Here is a 22,259-nt window from a genome sequence, read left to right as displayed (position 1 = left end):
TTAATGTTTGGTCCACCTTTATTAATACTTAGACTCTGGACAATAATTTGACATTCCAGTGAGTGATTCTGAAGGTAACAAATTTGAAAAATGAAGTTTGGAATTACAATGACCACAGGCTGAATTTTGCCACCAGCAATTAACATTTGCTTCAGTTCAAGTCAACTTACTCTTTTTGAAAATGAATAGCTCGAGGGGAAAAAATAAATCTCGACTACGTTGTACTTTTGAATCAAATTCATAGTTTTATGCAAACCCAAAGGCAGATCAGGACGACTGATGGAAAACCAAATGCATTGGGTTTTGTTTCTATTAGTTGAATAAATATTAAAAATTTGCACTTCAGCATAAATAAGAAACAATTATGCGCTTATCAAAAATTAGGAACATCAATCAATTCAGTCCTTGCATATTTTACATAAAGAACTATTCTTCAATGTTAAAAAATAAAATCTGCTGGTAATGCAGCTTGTGAAAATAACATATTTAGCAGTCAAACTGAATAGGGATATAAGTGTTGAAGATTAAGGGAATTTCTTAAATCGTTAATGTATGACCAAATCAATTGCACCTCTCTGCATTATAAGATAAATTATGGACTGAGTTCAAAAAAATAATTTCTAAACATTTTATGAACAAGACAAGAATGATGCAACATTACAGCTTCTAGAATATTACGTTAAATTCACAATAGCCAAGGATGATAATCCAATTAAGGACGTTAATTTCTTTTTCAATTAGCAGGTTTCATATCTAAAGTGAGTTGGTAGCAAATGTTCACATCCATGGTGATGAAAATTACACCTCTGGTACGTTGATAGATTTTCATGTCATTTAAAAAAGTCAACAGCATTAATCCATCACTGGGCAATAAGAGCTTTGGTTGTGGCGCCCATAGCTTAAATTCAGTAGTGTGAAACCAAGCCATTGAGTGCTTCAAAGCTATATACTGGCAGTGCACCTGTAAGTAAAGTACTGGGGGTGAGGGTCAGCTGTGAACACTTGGTCTGCAAGGGAGGAAAAGGGAACCATTTACTTTGTGACATTTTCTTGCACTGGTCCCACATTCCTTAGTAATGTTCAGAAAGCCATTGGCTGTATTTTGAATGAAAATAACAGCCTCCCAGGGTGGAGGCCTGCACCCTGAAGACATTTCTCCTCATTTCAGTGCGACATGGCCTACCCATTATAAAACTTAGTTGATGGTGGGGGGGGGGGGATGCCCGAGAACTGCTGTACTTCAGGATTTAAGCTGATATCTCCCAGCATTGTATTATTAAATCTTCACTACCACAGAAAATGCTTGATTGGAACCAACTTGCTGTACCTGGTAAAATTAAGTGAATTAAAATTCTTCATTTAAAAAAAAGCATTTTATCATTAAGCATGATGCTGGAAAGAAAATAAGTGACTTTTTTTTTGCTTAGAAATTGTGAAATTACACACTAAACAAATCTTTGGCTACAGCTCAATTTTAAATCCAGAATTGTAGAGGTTACACAATTGTCTCTTTTGAGTTCTTTTCCAGTGGATGAAGGCCAAGCAGCAGTTGTTGAGTCAATGGTGCATCTGATGCTTTTGGGATCAACAATATTACTGTTTGATTGGTTCGACGCCACTCATTATATAATCGACAGTGGTAACGGAATGAAACCTGATTTAAAAAAAACAGTTAGTGCATTTCCCACAGCACAATAACAGGGGATAGCAAAAGCATCCCTAACACACACTCTAGTCCCATATATCACTTTGGTCCATTGGCAAGAGTTCAATTCCCATTAGGGTGGTTGGAAATGTAAATAGTTAATTCAATAGTAATGGTTGAATGGGATGCTTTCTCTTTTAAACCCATATTTTTAATCTTTGTCAGTTGTTTGAGGCTGCTGGTTGCCTGAATTCCAATTAACAGGGGTTTTACTGTATCTGTTTTCGTCTTACACCAAGGATTAAGTAAATATAAGCAATGGTTCAAGATGGTCCTTGTATTCATCATGCAACAACTGAGAGGAACAGTGCAGGAAATGTTGTTTCAAGGAAAATTTTTCAATCAATAGAAAACCTCATTGGTTAACCTGTTACTTCATTATGTGTTTGGCAGAGGAATATAATAATTATAGCTAATAATGTCTCCCCTGTGTTGGTGAATTTATAATCAAAAATGTACAATAATTAAATTATACTTACTAGAGTCCAAAAGAGATAAATAGTAAAGAGGGCAACAGTTAAGGCAATGAGTCCAATAGCTTCTAAGCGGCTGCTAAAGTGTAGATGGTCAACTGCACCTCTTAAACATAACCACCCTGAGACTGTGGCAAGAGGAGTTATAAACAGAAAGCACAACATGTCGCCAAACAAGGTCCGCTTCTCGTGTTGTGGGCCTGGATTTCTCAACCACTGTAATGAACAAGAAAAGGAACAAAAAACATGATTTTGTGAAAGTTCTACTTTTCTCAAACACAAATGTTCTAATTGTCTCAATTGTATTTTACTTACAGCCTCGCAAAACCATCGGCTCTCTCTTGAAAATGTGCAAGATTGGCACTCAGTTTAATACTTAAATTTATTTAAATATCTGCCTTGCTGGATGTGGGGAGTCCTTGGAAAATTGAAAATCCTATGATGTACTTTCTACACAGAATTCTAGGGAAACACGTTCTCCAAGTAGAATTTAAAAAAAAAACCTTTTCTGCATCATAAAGTTTGCGAATGTTTTTGAAAAATTATGCTGATCATCATCAAATACCCATCTGAAATAGAGTAGCAGTTCTTTTAATCCTTACATTGAAGAACATTTATCTATTGCATCTTTCCCTAGTAAGGGCTTTTGTGACTGGAAAGCTGTTTCCATTAGGATCCATAGGGATCAGTACCCCTCTGTCTTGTTTATAATGAAATATTTAGACTAAATGAAGAACTTTGTAAATGATACAGAAAATTGGCTGTGGGTTAAATGCTGAAGAAGTGAGTGAAAGGTCAAGCAGGGAAATAGATTTTAATCCAAGTGTGAGGTTCTGCAATTTGGTGACGGGCAAAGAAGGACACAGAGGATCTGTCGGGGTGAATGAATAGAGTGACCTTTGAGTGTGCGTTCAAAGATTCTTCAAAGTCATAGGACACATCAGTAAGATAGTTAGACGGGCACATGGGATGCTTTCCCCTGTGAACTGAAGTATAATATACGAGGGCTAAGAGGTTACACTTGAAGTGTAAATGTTACTAATAGGTCAAGTTTGGTACTGCACGTCTGGTCACATTATGGAACAAAGTGATTGCTCAGCAGAGGACATTGCCAGTAATGGAACATCTGCTACATGGGAAGCGGAGGGGAGATTAAACTGAAATATACAAAAAAAAGGGCCTTCATAGAATAAAAGGGAAGGTTTGATTTCCCTTGGCAGAAAGGATAAAAAGCAAGCAAGCCCAACTTTCAAGTAATTGATAGAATGATCAAAGAGAGTTGAGATTTTTAACCCTGGAGGACAAAGTCAGAACTCTGCCAACAAGAACGGTCAAGGCAGAAACCCATTTAAAAAGAACAGGTTTGCATTAGAGTTGCAACCTGCCGATTACAGACCCAAATATTGTGAAAGTCAGATAAAGCTAAATAGGTCATTGTCAAATGTCAAAGACATCTTTGGTCAAGTGGCCGCTTATCATGAATTTTATTAAGTCATAGAGGACAGAAATAGGTTTACTGTGTCCAAACTGACCTGCAATGCATTCAGCTACATTCATCTCATTTACCAATGCCTTGGTGATACAAGTGCTTGTCTGGATCCTACTTTAATGGTTTGAGATTACCTGCCTCTACTTATAAAGAGAGAACATTCTGGTCATACTTTGCATGAAACTTACACCTTCTAACCCTATTGCCCCTCATTGTAAATATACAGTAGTCCCCTCTTATCTGTGGGAGACATGTTCCCCAGAGGATGCCCAAAACGTGGACAGTACCAAACCCTATATATAGTACTATGTTTTTGTCCTATACATACAACTATAACATTTTATTTATAAATTGGGCAAAATAAGAGATGAACAACAATAACTAATAATAAAGAACAATTATAACAATATTTAAAAAAAGGGTTACTTGCAATACCGTGTCAGTCAATTTGAATACTATCTGTACTGTATTTTTGGACCGTGGTTGACTGCGGGTAACTGAAACCGCGGAAATTGAAACCATGGATGGGGGGGGGGGGGGGGGGAACCACTGTACTACTTTTAATTTTGGGTGACATTGTCCTGGGGAAAAGTTTCCTACTATCTATCCCCTCATTGTTTTTACACATCTGTCAGGTCCCCCTCAGCATTCTTCACTTCAAGGAAAATAAATCCAGCCCATCTTCGTAATGCACCAGGGTTGTGGGTTAATTGCGGTATTTGGATGGCACAGACTCAGGAGCCAGAAGGACTTATTTCTGTGCTGCAAGTCTAAAGTTTTAAAAAATATGCTAATATATGGCATAAAGCCAAACAAATTCCAATGGAGTTGTCCTTCGTGCGTCTTGGTCTAGATTTAAAATATATAGTACATTACTTCCTCAGTACCACACTATAATATCCACTTAATCTATTTGTGGAACTCCTTGGAGAGGAATAGGAATCTCTGACTGAAAGGCATGTGCGAGTTACCTTCGAACCAAACCAGTGTAGATTTACCCAACCAGAAACCATTTTGTTCTATAGTTAATGGCCACTTCCACAACTGATATATCAAGCATTTCATTTGTCTCATCTAGCACATGTGGATGTCATCGTCTGAATGAGTCTTTTAAAATATATTTTTTTAAAAGTTGTCATTGAAAATCAGGAAAAATAAGTAATGGGGTCATTTGTAATAGCAAAAGATATAGATTTTTTTTAAAAAAAGGAATGGGTCGATTTCAACATTCAAGAGGTAGATGTTTGGGAGGGGCATGAAGGGTTATGGTCCAGGTGCGAGTCAATGGAACTAGGCAGAATAATAGTTTGGCCAAGGGGTCCGTTTCTATGCTGCGGTGTTTTATCAGTCTAATGCCAAGATCGTGGCCATTGCCATTGTGAGGTGACGGGAAGAGAATCTGCTGATATTATGCAAATGTTTCAAGGGCCTCTCCAATTCCCAATGGAAAAGTATGACTTAATCTGTGTATAAATTCCTCTCGGGTTTGGGTTTTGCAGCACGCCACCTCTTTGTAGTCAAGGCCTTGACATCGTTCTCGACGTGCCATGGCCAGAATTTCATTAAAATCTACCCAAGGTCTCTCTAGTTATAAATAGTATACCTAACTTTGGTATTCCAAGTTTTTACTTCAAGCAAAAAGTTCTATGTAATATAACAAAAACCCAAATGGTCACTTTCAAACATTTGTGTGCGAAAAGCATTTGTGAGGTACTGAGGAAAAAGAAAAGGGGTGAAACTCGCTTGAAGGCTGTGAATGATGAGCAAAAAGGGTGATGTAGATGTGGTCGACCAATGGGCCAATTTCTGTGGCACACAAGGCAAAAACTATGCTCTACAAGGAGCAACAGAACATCAATGGACTGAAAGTCTCCTTTTCCTTTCTATCGATAAAAGGAAAATAATTCATTCCAGATCAAATTACAGAATTACTATGAACAACTAACTGTTCTAACAATGATCTCCCTGTATTCTTGTGATGAAAGGTTTTTAAGTGCTTTCATTTTGCAGTCAATGTGGACTGCTGACTTGGAATCAAAGTAAGAGTCTGATATTTTTTGCTTCCCTTTTCCTCATTTGTTATTGGCAAGAACTAGAAACTCATTTAGTGAGGAATACAGAGCAGGTATCCAAACACTTGCAATCCTTTGCTGAGGTCCCAGCATCAGATTAACTCACCTGCAGTTCTCATTGAAAAGAGGACTAGAATAAAACTCAACATATATAACCATTTGCAGCGCAGAAACAGGCCATACATCTCAGTCCTTAAATAGTGTAAGCAAGCACAGTGATCATCAGGGAGAATGTAAATGAGGGGTTAGTTTATTTAGCCAATCCTAAATAATTAGTTCAAAAATTAATCCCATCACCAAGAGAGTTCAGTCATAATAATTCTTCAGAATTTCAGGAAGATCCAACACCCAATCCTTTTTAATTTAATCCACTCATTTATACAGATTTCAGTCATGTCCAGCAGAATAAAACTATGACATGTCAAAAAGCAAGACTATGATAGATATTAGATGGGGTGGACCATGGCTGACAGGCAGGAATGAAAGGATCCTGTTCTGGTTGGTTGGCGATTACTAGCAATGTTCTGCAGGGGTCTTTTACAATGTATATTGATGATTTAGATTATGGACCGAATGGTTTTGTGGTGAAGTTTGCAGATGACACCAAGATAGGTGGTGGGGTAGGAAGTGTTGAAGAAACCGAAAGGATGCAGAGAGACTTGGACAGTTTAGGAGAAGGGGCAGAGAAATGGCAGGTGAGATACAATATGGAGAAATATACGGTGGTACATTTTGGAAGAAGAAATAAACAGGCAGATCATTATTTGGATGGGGAGAAAATTCAAAATTTGGAAGTGCAAAGGGACTTGGGGGCCCTCATACAGGATTCCCTAAAGGTTAACCACCTGGTTGGATCAGCAGAAAAGAAAGCGAATGCTATGTTGGCATTCGTTTCAAGAGGAATCGTGCATAGGCGGTGTTGACGAGGATCCATGGGGCACTGGTGAGAACTTATCTTAGAAGGGATGTAATGATGTTGGAGAGAGTTCAGAAAAAATTTACCAGGATGGTTCCAGGAATTCAAGGGTTAACATATGAGGAATATTTAGCGGATCTTGGACTTTATTCATTGGAGTATTGAAGAAGTGAAGAGATTTCATCAAAATATTTTGAAATGCTGGAAGGATTGGACAGAGTAGATATGAATAGGATGTTTCCCTTGGTGGGTGAATCCAGGACAAGAGGGCACAGTCTTAGAATTAGAAGGTACCCATTTAAAATTGAGGTGAGGAGAAATTTCTTTAGCCAGGGGGTCGTGGATTTGTGGAACTCAATGCCACATACAACTATGGAGGCCTGATCATTGGGGAAGTTTAAGGGGTAGATTGATAGGTATCTAATTAGTCAGGGTATCAAGGGATATGGGGAAAAAGCCAGAATTTGGAACTAGATGTGAGAAGAGTTTAGCTCAGGGTGGATTAGCGGAGGAGACTCGATGGGCCAAATCTTTAATCTTGTGAAGATTAGAGTTACCCAAGCTTAATTCTCCTTTGTGGTCTTTATGCAACTGACTTGCAATTTCCTTCAGAATGCAGAAATCCATTTGGTCTATGTTGTAACAAAATACAGTGCAAAGATAGTGACGTTTATCAACCCTGTCACAAAGGACGATAACAATTCCTTGAATACTAGGTTATTTCCATGTTTTAAAGATCAAGGCTGCTTTGCCTGAACTGAAGTTTCAACATCAGTAATCTTCAAAATATTCACCTTAATCACAAACTTTACAGAAGTCGGGAAAGTCAGGAAAAGGATCAATATTTCGTCTTTGTTTTCACATATCTCCTTTCAACATGCTCGACAACAAAATAGTTGTCTTCCTTGCTGCGATCATGGGCTCATTTTATCCCCTGTTTATAAATCTATTATGATAATAAGTTTGCAGAATGTAATGATATGGTTGTATGTACCGGCTGGTTCACCCTCCTGATGACATCCTTTCCGAGACTCCTCCCTGGACTCCTCCCCTGTGACCCAGGCCATCAAGGTCGAGTCTCCTCTTCCTCTCCTCATTTTCCCTAGCCTTAACCCGGGCCAGCAATCTCTAGTGTAATAAAGCCTATTGTTCCCCTCAGTCTTTGCCTGTGTATTATTGGGGCAACTGGTAGTGCCCAACAATTTATTACACTAGATTTTGAAAGTCTCTGGTAATGGAGAAGTTGCTGCGCCCTGAACGGCTAGAAGTAGACCCCCAAGTCCCGGGTGCATCTGTACTCTTCGAACAGTGGGTGAACGTTTTTAATAATTTCCTAGACACCGCCACTGAAGTGATCGATTCCGAGGAAAAGAAGTTGAAGATCTTACAGGAGAGAGTTGGCCTGAGGGACAACCAGGCCATCCAGAGCAGCGTGACCTACGTCGAGGCCATGGCCGAGCTACGGACGCTGTAAGCCAAGGGTGAACGAAGTTTACTCCCATTACCTGCTGGCATTCAGAAAGCAACAGCCTAGTGAGACTGCTGAGGAGTTCATCTGATCCTTGGTCACACTGGGAATAGACTGTCTGGGGAACCCCACAGCCAAGATATCGTTGATCCAGTGCATGGAAGACCTGATCCGGGATGCCTGTGTGTCAGGGTTGAGGTTGGACTATATCCGACAGTGTCTCCTCGAAGAGGATCAACTCCCGCTAAAAAAGGCCATCAACCTGGTTAGGACGCTAGACTCGGCCCAGCGCCACGTGGTGACTATCGTGGGCAGAAGCAGACCTACCACGTACGTTCCACCAAGAGGGCCTCCATCCTGGGACTCAGCATTGGGGGTTACCAACCCGACCACTGCTCCAGTGACGCCAGCATCACAACGATGCAACTTCTGCGGGCAGGCTAGGCACTCGAGACACCTCTGCCCCACGAAAGGAGCCACCTGCTCGGGCTACAGGAAGAAGGACCATTACCAGAAAGTCTGCAGGTCCAGAACTCTGTTCAAGAGCAGTGCGACGTGCGTGCCCGAGGAGCTTCCGGTGCTGACTGCATGCACGGTAAGGGGAACACCATTTTACTTGCTCCCAACCTCTACGCCGCGGCCTATTCCTATGATGACATTACATCCCCCCACCATGACTCCACTTCCTCCTTCTTCTCCGATGAGGGTAGCGTGGTCAACATGGAGGCCGCTATCGTGGGCGGGCCTCCCCACCAACGACGACGAGATGCCTGTATTGGCATCAATCACCCTAGATCAAGCCAGCCCCCACCCGATCACGAACTCCATGATGCGGTTCGAGGTGAATGGGCACAAGATGCACTGCCTCTTTGACAGTGGCAGTACCAAAAGCTTTGTTCATCCCGACGTGGTCCGTAGACTCTCCCTGCCCATCAGGCCAATGACTGGATCGGTATCGGTGACGAAGGACCAACAAACTTGTATCTGGGGATACTATATAGCGTCTCTAACGGTGAAGGGGGGGGTGGGGGATTGTTACAATGACTTTGTATTGTTGGTCATGCCCCAGCTCTGTGCGCCGATTCTCCTAGGCCTTGACTTCCAGAGTCAGTTCAGGAGTGTGACGATTGCGTTCGGGGGCCCCCAACCACCGCTGACTGTTCACAACCCCCAGCTCTCGGACCCCACTCCCCAACCAGGCACCCAGTCTCCAGCACTGTCTTGCAGTCTCACCACCCTGCTCTGTCATTATTCGTGAACCTCACCACGGACTGCAAACCAAGAGTAGGTGCTACAGCACTGAGGATATGCAGTTCATATGGGCTGAGGTTCAGCAACTTCTGCCGGAGGGGATCATAGCCCCTAGCACCAGTCCCTGGAGGGTGCAGGTCCTTGTGGTCAGAGGGGCAGGCAAGCCCGGATAGTGATCGACTATAGTCAAATCATCAACCGCTTTACCCAGTTGGATCCATACCCGCTACCCCAGATAGCCGACTTGGTCAATAAGGTCAACCATTGACCTCAAGTCAGCTTACCACCAACTCCCCCCTCCGACCGAGCGATCAAATCTACATGGGATTTGAGGCCAACGCAAACTTTTCCACTTCCTGCGGGTGCCTTTTGGAGTGACTAACGATGTCTCTGCTTTTCAGAAGGTTATGGACTGGATGGTGGAGGAGCACAAGCTGATGGCAACATTCCCATATCTCGACAATGTCACCATCTGTGGCCACGACCAGCAGAACCACGACACTAACCTCGCCAAGTTCTTAAGTACGGCCAAGTCCCTCAACTTGATGTAAAACAAGAACAAGTGCGTGTTCAATACAGATCGCCTGGCCCTTCTTGGATGCATTGTGGCACATGGTGTCATTGCCCTGGACCCTGACTGCATGCGTTCCCTCATGGAGCTCCCATTCCCAAACACCCTAAAGGCGCTGAGGAGGTGCCTGGGGCTGTTTTCTTACTATGCACAATGGGTGACCAATTACACCGATAAAGCCCACCCCCTGATTAAGTCCACAACTTTCCCATTATCGGCGGAAGCCCAGGTTGCGTTTCACCAGATCCGAGGAGACATCGCAAAGGCCACGATGCATGCTGTGGATGAATCCATCCCCTTCTAGGTGGAGAGCAATGCCTCCGACTTTGCACTGGTCACCACACTTAACCAGGCAGGCAGGCCGGTAGCGTTTTTCTCCCGCACCCTGCATGGCCCCGAACCTCAGAACTCCTCTGTCGAGAAGGAGGCACAAGCGATCATTGAGACGGTGCGCCACTGGCGACACTACCTAGCCGGCAAAAGATTTTCCCTGCTGACAGACCAGAGGACAGTGGCTTTCATGTTTAATATAAAATTAAGAACAACAAGATTCTTAGGTGGAGGATCAAGTTGTCCACCTATGACTACGATATCTTGTACAAGCCAGGCAAACTCATCGATCCCCCAGATGCCTTATCCCGGGGGATGTGCGCCAGCGCGCATCTCAACCGTCTCCAGGCCCTACATGATAATCTGTGCCACCCCAGAATCACGAGGCTGTACCACTTCATTAAGAGTCAGAACCTCACGTACTCCATTGAGGGCGTCCAGTCCATGACCAGATGCTGCAGTTCTACTGGCCAGAAAAGGCACACCTAAATAAGGCCACATGCCCCTTTGAACGACTCAGTGTCAATTTCAAGGGTCCCCTCCCAATCTCCAATAGGAACGCCTACTTCCTGATGGTGGTGGACGAATTTTCCAGGTTCCCCTTTGCTTTTCCCTGCCCGGATATGACCTTGTCGACTGTGATCAAGGCACTGCTTAGCATCTTCACCCTGTTCGGGTACCCCAACTTCAATCACAGCAACCGAGGGTCCTCATTCATGAGTGAGGAGCTGCGACAGAACCTTCTAGCAAGAGGCATAGCTACCAGCAGGACCACCAGCTATAACCCCAGGGGGTAATGGCCAGGTAGAAAGGGAGAATGCCACCATCTGGAAGGCGGTGCTCCTGACCCTCAGGTCAAAGAACATGCTAGTGTCCTGCTGGCAGGACGTGTTGCCCAAGGCTCTCTACGCCACTAATACCACCCTACATGAACGCCTCTTTGCTTTCCCCAGGAGATCGGCGAACAGTTCATCCATCCCTCCATGGTTGGCAACTCCAGGGCCAGTCCTGCTATGGAAGCACATCAGGGGCCATAAGACGGACCCACTGGTGGAAGTGGTGCACCTCATTCATGCCAACCCCCAATATGCGTTCGTGAGGTACCCTGATGACCATGAGGACACTGTACCGATCTGAGATCTGACGAGGGTTGGAGACGCCGAAACGGCCCTGCCGGCCACGGATCAAACTGTGGACCCGATCGCACTGCACAGGAGTACAATCCTGGAGTCTGAGCCACCTGTCTCTCCGCCGGACCTCCAGGAGCCAACCCCCAGTGTGGCAGCGGACCACTCACTCCCTCAGGAGTCCCCTGCCAGCACCCCGTCCCCACTGGTCCCTGTCCCGGATTCTCCTGCAGTGACCCCCCCCACCTCTGGAGGAGCAGCGATCGGACACACCGGCCCCTCGGCGGTCTGGTAGAAGGAGGCCCGTGCGACTAAACCTCTAGTCTGAAGGAGCTTTCTCCTCCCCCCTCCCCAACCGTTTTTTTTTCTCTTTCTCATGTTTATTACCTATATTTTAAAAGAGGGGGTGAATGTAATGATATGGTTGTATGTACCGGCTGGCCCGCCCCTCCTGATGACATCCTTTCCTAGACTCCTCCCTGGACTCCTCCCCTGTGACCCAGGCCATCAAGGTCGAGTCCCCTCTTCCTCTCCTCATTTTCCCTAGCCTTAACCCGGGTCCGCAATCTCTAGTGTAATAAAGCCTATCGTTCCCCTCAGTCTTTGTCTGTGCATTATTAGGGCAACTGGTAGCACCCAACACAGAAATTTATCTACAACGTTATGTGTGTTTGGAATAAAGAGAGGCTGTGGGGTGGTTGAAGGGTGGTTTTATGCCCTGGATAATTTCTGGGTGTGATTATCATTAGGAGAGGGGAATATTATGTCTCAAAAGAAATACAATTCAGCTAAAAAATGTTGGAACTTATCAGTAGTGAGCATTAAACATTAGTAAATAGCATTCTTCATAATAAGTAGTTCTGCAGAAAGAAGCAGACAAAGCCTCGCTCAACATAGCTCCGACATCCCATCCACCGAAGGCATCAATGTGAAGTACTGCCTCAAGAGGTCAGCCAACAGGAATAACCCTCATCACCCTGGTCACAGCCTCTCCTCACTGTTCCCTTCAGGAAGAGGCCCAGAAGTCAGCCCTCCACCATAAACAAACTTGTTGAGGGATTTTTACTTTTGCACTTGGATTTTTCTTTGTATTCTTTCTATACAGATAAAGTCCCTTGTGTACCATTTGTTTTTGCATTACCAGTAAAGGACAATTCTGCAGGAAAAAGGTCAGGGTTGTATGTGAAGTCATGTCTGACAATAAATCTGAACTTCAAGTCCAGCATCTCTAGGTTCAAGGACAGTTTTATCCAATCGCAAGGGACACACAGGAGGCTGGAACCTGAGGCTAAACACAATCTGCTAGAGCACACATGTCAAACTCAGGCCCACATATAATTATATCACGGGCCAAATTTGGCCCGTGATATAATTATATTTGGCCCGCAAGATCATATCAAGTATGTATTAGAGCTGGCCCGTGCCAGTATAGCGCATGCACAGCTAATACTACAAATCCTAGAATGCTTTGCAAATGCGTTGGCGCTGGCCCGTCAGCCCGCTAATCGCCCCCACCTCCTCTCTTTATTTTCATTACCATCTGCGACCTGTTGCCTAACTCACATGAAATAAACCCCTTACAAAAAATGGCCAAACGAAAGACAGAAAACAGGACCTTACAAGACAGGTGGGAGGCAAACTCTGACCCTAAAGTTTGATGAACTTGCATCTAAGAAGAGATGCCAAGTATCTGGTTTAGACCCAGGTGCATCAGAGTAAATTACAGTGTAGCAAGCGAAGCTTGGATTAATATTTTCTTTGGTTAACTTTGGACTGTTCATAGTTGAAAGATTGGATTTTCATTGAAGCATGTTGTTTTTTTTTTGACTTGTTGGCTTGTGAAAAAAAATACATTTAAAAGGAGCTTAAAGGCTATAAAAGGAGCTTAAAGGTCCGGGCAGTATGGACCGACCTAGGAGGGGAGGCAGGCCCCTCCAGCCCGGGTAAGAAACCTGCATAGGAGAAGGCCACTCCGATATAAAACCTACGACCCAAGGACCTCGCTGCCACGTCCCAGCTTGCTTGGCCACGGCACACGAACCATGGGTGTAAAGGGTGGGGCCAGTACTGCGCGCACTGCACTCCACCTAAAAGCTCCTTTGCGCAGGCCTGAGGACAGGTCCACGTCCTCCCCCTCCACGTCCTCCCCCTCCACGTCCTCCCCCTCCACGTCCTCCCCCTCCACGTCCTCCCCCTCAAAAGATGCTCACAAACTCAAGCTAGCATGCTGGAACATCAGAACCATGCTAGACAAGGCTGACAGCCACCGACCTGAACGTCGGTCTGCCCTCATTGCACATGAACTCCTCAGACTTGACATCGACATAGCCGCTCTCAGTGAAGTCCGCCTGGCAGATGTAGGCAGCCTCCAAGAACGCGGCGCGGGCTACACACTCTACTGGTCTGGAAAGCCTTCGGATGAACGACGCCTATCTGGTGTAGGCTTCATGGTCAAGAGCTTCATTGCCTCCAAACTCGAAAACCTTCCGACAGGCCTCTCGGACCGAATCATGTCCATGCGACTCCCACTTCAAAACAAGCGTCACATCACCCTCATCAGTGTCTATGCTCCAACCCTCCAGGCGGAACCAGCAGAAAAGAACAAGTTCTACACCGACCTGCGCAACCTCATCCAATGTACCCCTACAGCCGACAAGGTTGTCATCCTGGGTGACTTCAACGCTCGTGTCGGCAAAGACTCAGAAACCTGGCCAGGAATCCTGGGCAAGCATGGCGTCGGCAAGTGCAACGACAATGGGCGCCTCCTGTTGGAGCTCTGCGCAGAACAGCGACTGGTCATTACAAACACCCTTTTTCAGCAGAGGGACAGCCTTAAGACCACCTGGATGCATCCCCAATCCAAACACTGGCACCTCCTGGACTACATCCTGGTGCGAGAAAGTGACAAACAAGATGTGCTCCACACCAGGGTCATGCCTAGCGCGGAATGCCACACTGACCACCGGCTGGTTCGCTGCAAGCTCAACCTTCACTTCAAGCCAAAGCCCAGGAACAATAAAGCCCCCAGAAAGAGGTTCAATGTTGGAAACCTGCAGTCAGACGAAGCGAGAGGAAACTTCCAGGCAAACCTCAAAGCAAAGCTCGACGCTGCAACCCGCCTCACGGACCCGTCTCCTGAAACCCTCTGGGATCAGTTGAAGACTACCATACTGCAATCCACTGAAGAGGTACTGGGCTTCTCCTCCAGGAAAAACAAGGACTGGTTTGACGAAAACAGCCAGGAAATCCAGGAGCTGCTGGCAAAGAAGCGAGCTGCCCACCAGGCTCACCTTACAAAGCCGTCCTGTCCAGAGAAGAACCAAGCCTTCCGTCGCGCATGCAGCCATCTTCAGCGCAAACTCCGGGAGATCCAAAATGAGTGGTGGACTAGCCTCGCCAAACGAACACAGCTCAGCGCGGACATTGGCGACTTCAGGGGTTTCTACGAGGCTCTAAAGGCTGTGTACGGCCCCTCACCCCAAGTCCAAAGCCCGCTGCGCAGCTCAGACGGCAAAGTCCTCCTCAGCGACAAGATCTCCATCCTCAACCGATGGTCAGAACACTTCCAATCTCTTTTCAGTGCCAACCGCTCAGTCCAAGATTCCGCCCTGCTCCAGCTCCCTCAACAGCCCCTAAGGCTAGAGCTGGATGAGGTTCCCACCCTGGATGAGACATATAAGGCAATCGAACAACCGAAAAGTGGCAAAGCAGCAGGTATGGATGGAATCCCCACAGAAGTCTGGAAGGCTGGCGGCAAAACTCTGCATGCCAAACTGCATGAGTTTTTCAGGCTTTGTTGGGACCAAGGTAAACTGCCTCAGGATCTTCGTGATGCCACCATCATCACCCTGTACAAAAACAAAGGCGAGAAATCAGACTGCTCAAACTACAGGGGAATCACGTTGCTCTCCATTGCAGGCAAAATCTTCACTAGGATTCTACTAAATAGAATAATACCTAGTGTCGCCGAGAATATTCTCCCAGAATCACAGTGCGGCTTTCGCGCAAACAGAGGAACCACTGACATGGTCTTTGCCCTCAGACAGCTCCAAGAAAAGTGCAGAGAACAAAACAAAGGACTCTACATCACCTTTGTTGACCTCACCAAAGCCTTCGACACCGTGAGCAGGAAAGGGCTTTGGCAAATACTAGAGCGCATCGGATGTCCCCCAAAGTTCCTCAACATGATTATCCAACTGCACGAAAACCAACAAGGTCGGGTCAGATACAGCAATGAGCTCTCTGAACCCTTCTCCATTAACAATGGCGTGAAGCAAGGCTGTGTTCTCGCACCAACCCTCTTTTCAATCTTCTTCAGCATGATGCTGAACCAAGCCATGAAAGACCTCAACAATGAAGACGCTGTTTACATCCGGTACCGCACGGATGGCAGTCTCTTCAATCTGAGGCGCCTGCAAGCTCACACCAAGACACAAGAGAAACTTGTCCGTGAACTACTCTTTGCAGATGATGCCGCTTTAGTTGCCCATTCAGAGCCAGCTCTTCAGCGCTTGACGTCCTGCTTTGCGGAAACTGCCAAAATGTTTGGCCTGGAAGTCAGCCTGAAGAAAACTGAGGTCCTCCATCAGCCAGCTCCCCACCATGACTACCAGCCCCCCCACATCTCCATCGGGCACACAAAACTCAAAACGGTCAACCAGTTTACCTATCTCGGCTGCACCATCTCATCAGATGCAAGGATCGACAATGAGATAGACAACAGACTCGCCAAGGCAAATAGCGCCTTTGGAAGACTACACAAAAGAGTCTGGAAAAACAACCAACTGAAAAACCTCACAAAGATAAGCGTATACAGAGCCGTTGTCATACCCACACTCCTGTTCAGCTCCGAATCATGGGTCCTCTACCGGCACCACCTACGGCTCCTAGAACGCTTCCACCAGCGTTGTCTCCGCTCCATCCTCAATATCCATTGGAGCGCTTTCATCCCTAACGTCGAAGTACTCGAGATGGCAGAGGTCGACAGCATTGAGTCCACGCTGCTGAAGATCCAGCTGCGCTGGATGGGTCACGTCTCCAGAATGGAGGACCATCGCCTTCCCAAGATCATGTTATATGGCGAGCTCTCCACTGGCCACCGTGACAGAGGTGCACCAAAGAAAAGGTACAAGGACTGCCTAAAGAAATCTCTTGGTGCCTGCCACATTGACCACCGCCAGTGGGCTGATAACGCCTCAAACCGTGCATCTTGGCGCCTCACAGTTCGGCGGGCAGCAACCTCCTTTGAAGATGACCGCAGAGCCCACCTCACTGACAAAAGGCAAAGGAGGAAAAACCCAACATCCAACCCCAACCAACCAATTTTCCCCTGCAACCGCTGCAACCGTGTCTGCCTGTCCCGCATCGGACTTGTCAGCCACAAACGAGCCTGCAGCTGACGTGGACTTTTTACCCCCTCCATAAATCTTCGTCCGCGAAGCCAAGCCAAAGAAAAAAAAAGAAAGGCTATAGAGAAATACTATTTATTGAATATTTTATTTCTCATTTGTTAATGCTTCTTCTGGAAAGAGTTTAACCAAAACTATTCTTAAACATTTATTTTAATAAGAAAAAGTTTAACATTACATATGTTGAAAGAAGAGAAAACATGCAGATGTTGTTGAAAATTTTCAATAAATATTTAGTTTGGCCCACGACTTAGTCTAAGTTTTTAATTTTGGCCCTCTATGAATTTGAGTTTGACACCCCTGTGCTAGAGGAACTCACTGGGTCGAGCAGCATCAGTGGGAGAAGAAGAATGATACAGGGTCCCGGCTTGAAACTTCAACCATTCTTTTTTCTGCTACTGATGTTGCTCACCCCAGTGAATTCTTCCAGCAGATTGTGTTTTGATGTATCCAATGGCTATCAGGCTCTTGAACCTCCCCATACTACCTCAGCCTCTGGAACAACTATTAAAAGGCAATGGAAACCCTTTTTTCTTGCACTAACTATAAGTGAATATTTAACTATCTGTTCTTTATACTTATTATCTTTTGGACACTAGGAAATTTAATGTATTTTATTGTTGTTGGGGTGTCTTTTGTAGCTGTTTGGTTGCAGCAAGAAATAATTTTGGTTCATATGTGTAAGACAATAAATACATTTTTACTAATTGGAAATTAAAATCTACTTTTGAAAATATTGCACATTATTTATGAAGGATATCCATACTCAAAAGGAAACGTGTTCCATGTCAAGTAAAGCACGGGAGCTTCCCAAAGATGGGTCTCGGACAGCACAATGAGTCTTGAAAGCACTTTCACAGTTGGCCGCTTGTGCAATTGGAGCCCAAGCTACTCTGCAGCCGTCCACCATCTGTGAACCAATTGATGGACAGCAAGAGCACATTTTCAAATCAATTTCTGTAGATAAAGAAGAAAGACTGACCTCTGTGAAAGGCTTAGGTTTTCGTTCCACCAAAAACATAAAGTGGCAGAGTTCGCAGTAACTGGTGTTTGAAGAAGAAAGCCAGTGTTCTAAGCAGCTCTGATGAATCATTCCCAGAGTTCCTGTACATTCACAAGGGGAGAGCAGATCTTCCTGATTGCTGCCTTCATGACAGATCCTACACATAGGCCGGTCATTAAATGTGCTGCAAAGGAAATGAGTTCATCATCAATGCCTGAAACTAAATATAAATTCATGGAAATTACATTAATATCAGGCAGTTTAAGTAAACCATCACAAACAAATTAAAGTACTCAAAAGTTCTCCTCATATATTCAAAAATTCTTTATTAAGCAACTATATTGCAAAAAAGTAAACCAATTTTTTTTGCAGATAATGGACATGAAGGAAAACATACAGATAACAGATTTCTTATTTCATTAATGCCACATATCAGAAGTTCAAATCCTGTAGCCGCATGATAAAGCGACAAGGACCTAGTAATTGCATAAAACACTACAGTTTAATTCCAAGTTTACATATGGAAGTTCCATTATAAATTTGGATGTTGACATTTAAAACAGAAGTTGACCGGAAGTCAACCTATGAAACAGGGATTATAAATAAGTGATCCATTACAGAAACTGATGCACCAAATACATCACCTTTCAGTTTCCAACATATTGACCTAACTCTTCTCAGACTAAAGATTTAAATCCTTTCCCTTTGGGTCTAAGCATCCCACATGAAATTGCTTGTAGTTGAGACCTCCTGAAAACTATATTAATCACTCCTGGAACCAAGGACACATGATATCAAAGTTCACCAATCCACTGCAGTATTAGAGATGTCTTCCTAGTCGGAAGCTAAGTAAGCTCAGGCCTGGTCAGAACTTGGAACACCAGGTGCTGTAGGTTTCTGTGAGGGGCACTGCACAAAGTGGCGACTCTCTCCGCCTTACGGAGGACAAAAGTGTAAGAATTTCATGTATGTTATATTTTAAATGTAGTATTATGTGACAATAATGGAACCTTTACTTGTGCGGAGATTAACATGCCGCTCTTGGGATTTTATACATCTCTAATTCATCCCTCCACAGGTAACATGCAACTGCTGCAAAACAGCCATTTATTTCATATGTACAAAGTTCTCTTCAAAGCAAGAAAATGAGAATCACAGCAAGGTTGGAACACATATTGGGTTTACTTACACTGGTTGCAATAATATCTGTATAAATAAAAGTTGGTAACCATTTCAGATCAGATACTATTTATAGTCATGTAATAAAACAGAAATGTAATATTATACAAAATTGCCTTTAGTCTGCCAGAAAGCAGACAAAGATTCACTATTAGCATTGCCCGGTGCCTGTTACAGTCAGAGAAAGACAAGCAAAATTGAGTCCCTCGCCGATTTATCGCGTGCTCGTGGGTTCACATCCAGCGCTCCCACAGCCTCTGTAGCCGCACAAGACTCCAGTTTAGTTTAAACCATTTTGGCAACCCAAGCCCAGATCCAAACCTCTGAAACAATGAGAAAGCCTTCAGCACCCAAGGACATTTGAGAGTCCTTCTTGCCCTCAGCGTCCTCTCGAATCCCGGTTCCAATGAGCCAGTCTCCATCAGTCCACAGCCTGGAACAAGTGCTTCGAGCCCAAGCTGCTGGTAGCCCACAGCCTGTGTGGATTCATTGCCCACAAGCAGCCAACAGCTCGCTGCCTGGGTCTTTCAGTTGCAGAGCCCCTCGCTGGTCCTCCACCATGGTCACCATCCCTAGGGTAGTCTCCTCTGCTTCTCAATTGGGTGGGGGGGGGGTGCCCTCTCCGTTACTGGTGCCCTATACCAATCTGCTGCCCTCCTGGGGTCTGCAACCCCTCAAGACTGCTGTGAACACAGCCGCCACCATTTTGGCCACAGACCCAGTGGACACAGGACTTTAAATAAAACACTGTTGGCTCCTTTAACAGGCTGTATAAAGCCTGGACGGAGCAGCCAGCAGTAGGAATGGGTGGTAGGACCCCATGGGGTTCTCGCTATGTCTCTGCTCCCCACTCTCCTGGAAGCACTGCCTTTTTTTTTAATATTGCATGTTTAAACAAAAACTAATGTACTTCAGAATTAAATGGATCTCTCTCAGAATAGAGATTTTCTTGCCACAGAATGGACATAATTGGAAATGTATTTTTCAGGTTTGAATTTGATGGTTGTGTGAAGATGACATCCTGAAGAACCTTGTCATATCCAAAGTAATCCACATCTTCCTTCCTCACTCTTCTTCCACTTCCTATCACCTCTTAGTTTTGCTTCCCCTGGCACCTTGATTCATCCATCACCTGGCAACGAGTTCCCATCTACCACCCTGCCCCATTCTTTTATTCAGTGTCAGCCCATTTCTCACGATTCCTGACCCAAAACATCGACTATCTATTCCTGCCTTCCATGGTTGCTGTCTGGTTGTGTTCCTCCAGGCATTTGTGCGTTGAATCTTGAAGAATGGCCTACTGTCCACAGCACAGTGTAAATTTGGCACGTGGCTCACTGGGTAATGTTTCCCCACCCTCCTTGAAACTCATACGAGCCTTGTTCCCCAACATGGAGTGCCCAACTTTTAATTTGGTGTCAAAAGGGAAAAACATCTGGAGGTCCATAAATTTCTCCCATCTAGCACCAAAGACCTGAGTGTGCTGGATTAATGGAGTTGTACTGTACAAGGCCAGCAATCCAACCGATAATTTATATGATGCAGGAGATAAAGATTCACTCTGTATAACCAGATCGCAGAGATAAAATAGGGATTGGAACAGACTAGACATTAAATGTCACAAATGATCTGATTGAAAACATTTTTTGTACCAGTGTGTGCTCAGTGTCTTGATCACCGTTGGTAACAGCAGTTGCTTGTCCTTCGCCGAGACTTGCATCACATACTGTGGTTGTTCATTTGTGGCACTTCCAGAAACATCCACTGATTTTACTAAAGGAGCCAAGCCAGCGCAGTCTGGAAGGACATCAGGCAGGCCATTATGATGGTTGGCTGTCATGGCAGCAGGTAATTAATCCATCAGTTAGTGGGCAGAACATTCATGTTTCCACCTGGAAGAAAGTGGGGAAAAGTAAATTTTAAATTATTCATCTCTGGGGACACCACTGCCTGGAGATAACTTCAAATTCTTAACAACTGAAAATGCTGCACCTTCCAAAAGAAACTGAATATTTCAGCTTGATGATCTTTCAGTACTGTTGCACCTGGAGCACTGGGTACAGTTTTGGTCTCCTTACCTATAAAAAGATGTACTTGAGGGAGAGCAGGTTCACTGGACAGGTCTAGGGTTGGCTGATTTGCCGGGTGAAGGCAGATCAAGTCAATAAGGAATAGTATTTGGTGCAGTTAAATGAGAGGGAGTCTTAATGGAAACTTATTACATTCTTAAGCAACTTAGCAGGCTAGATGCAAGAGAGGACATTTCCCCTGGCCGAGGATGCCAGCCATTTAAGATGGAGAGAAGCAGAAAATTCTCCAGCGGCTGGTAAATCTTTGGAGTTCTCCACACTCGATAGATGTGGAAGCTTGATCATTTAAAACAGTGGCCCATAACTTTCTGAGCACCATGAAAATTGAGGGTCATAGAAGAACGATGGAAAATGGTGCCAAGGAGAAAGATCACAGTGTCCTGGGGAGGAGAACAGGCTGAAGGGGCTGAATGCCTACTGCTTCTTATCAGAAGTGGAAACCAGGCATGTCTGGAAAATGAAGCATTGAAGTTTCAAATTTCTGATGCAACTTCACAGGATGCACCAGGAATACTATGTGCAGTTTTGGTGTTTAGGCTAGGATATATCTGCAATGGGGCAATTGAAAAGAACATTCATTTGGTTAATTTATAGGAAGGGGTTGGGCCTCTACTTCATGGAATAGAAAACAATATAGTAAAATCCCCATCATCCAGAATTCAAGTAACCGGCAGCCTCAAGCAACTGGCAAAACAAAAATTGTGCACAATAGGTTAAAAACAAAACCGAATGGTTAGTTCACCAATCCATGCAATCTCAAGCAACCGGAAATTTCACTTAACCGGCATGAAACAATTCCTATAGTTGCCAGATACCTGGGGTTTTACTGTCATCTTATTGAAAAGTAGGACTGTGGGGACACCTCCCCAGTGGGGGTATTGAGGATAAAGTGATCAACCTTTTGAGACTGAGGGGAGGAGGAACTTCTTCCAAAGGACTGCGAGTCTTTGGAATTCTCAGTCATTGAGTGATAAGAAATACACGGGTGCACGTCAAGCCTGTGCCAATCGTCAATCAATCAATCAAGCACCCATCTGCACTCCAATCTTACCCAAGTCCACATTCCCATTTGCTATCACTCAACTACCCCTTCAGATTTTCCCACATATACAATTAACCTAGCAACCCACATATTTATCAGTAGCAGGAAACTGAAGTATTTCACAAGTGGGTCTCA

At 44.7% G+C, this 22,259-nt stretch overlaps 1 protein-coding gene across 1 annotated transcript in view; it reads right to left on the bottom strand.

Moving 5' to 3' along the window:
- Positions 1–22,259, bottom strand: part of LOC138740413 (E3 ubiquitin-protein ligase MARCHF3-like) — an 80,307-nt gene continuing 58,048 nt past the window's right edge. Inside the window, exons 2-5 of the mRNA XM_069893010.1 lie at positions 20,645–20,884; positions 17,793–17,997; positions 2,185–2,394; positions 1–1,654 (exon numbers count right to left, since the gene is read on the bottom strand). Coding sequence (XP_069749111.1) covers positions 1,496–1,654; positions 2,185–2,394; positions 17,793–17,997; positions 20,645–20,832 — 762 coding nt within the window. The 5' untranslated portion in view covers positions 20,833–20,884 and the 3' untranslated portion in view covers positions 1–1,495. The remainder of the gene's footprint in view (positions 1,655–2,184; positions 2,395–17,792; positions 17,998–20,644; positions 20,885–22,259) is intronic.

The sequence above is a fragment of the Narcine bancroftii genome, chromosome 1, assembly GCF_036971445.1.
Source record: "Narcine bancroftii isolate sNarBan1 chromosome 1, sNarBan1.hap1, whole genome shotgun sequence".
In the NCBI taxonomy this organism is placed as follows: Eukaryota; Metazoa; Chordata; class Chondrichthyes; order Torpediniformes; family Narcinidae; genus Narcine; species Narcine bancroftii.
The sequence above is the reverse complement of the archived record's forward strand: the minus strand, read 5'-3'. Positions and strand labels throughout refer to the sequence as shown.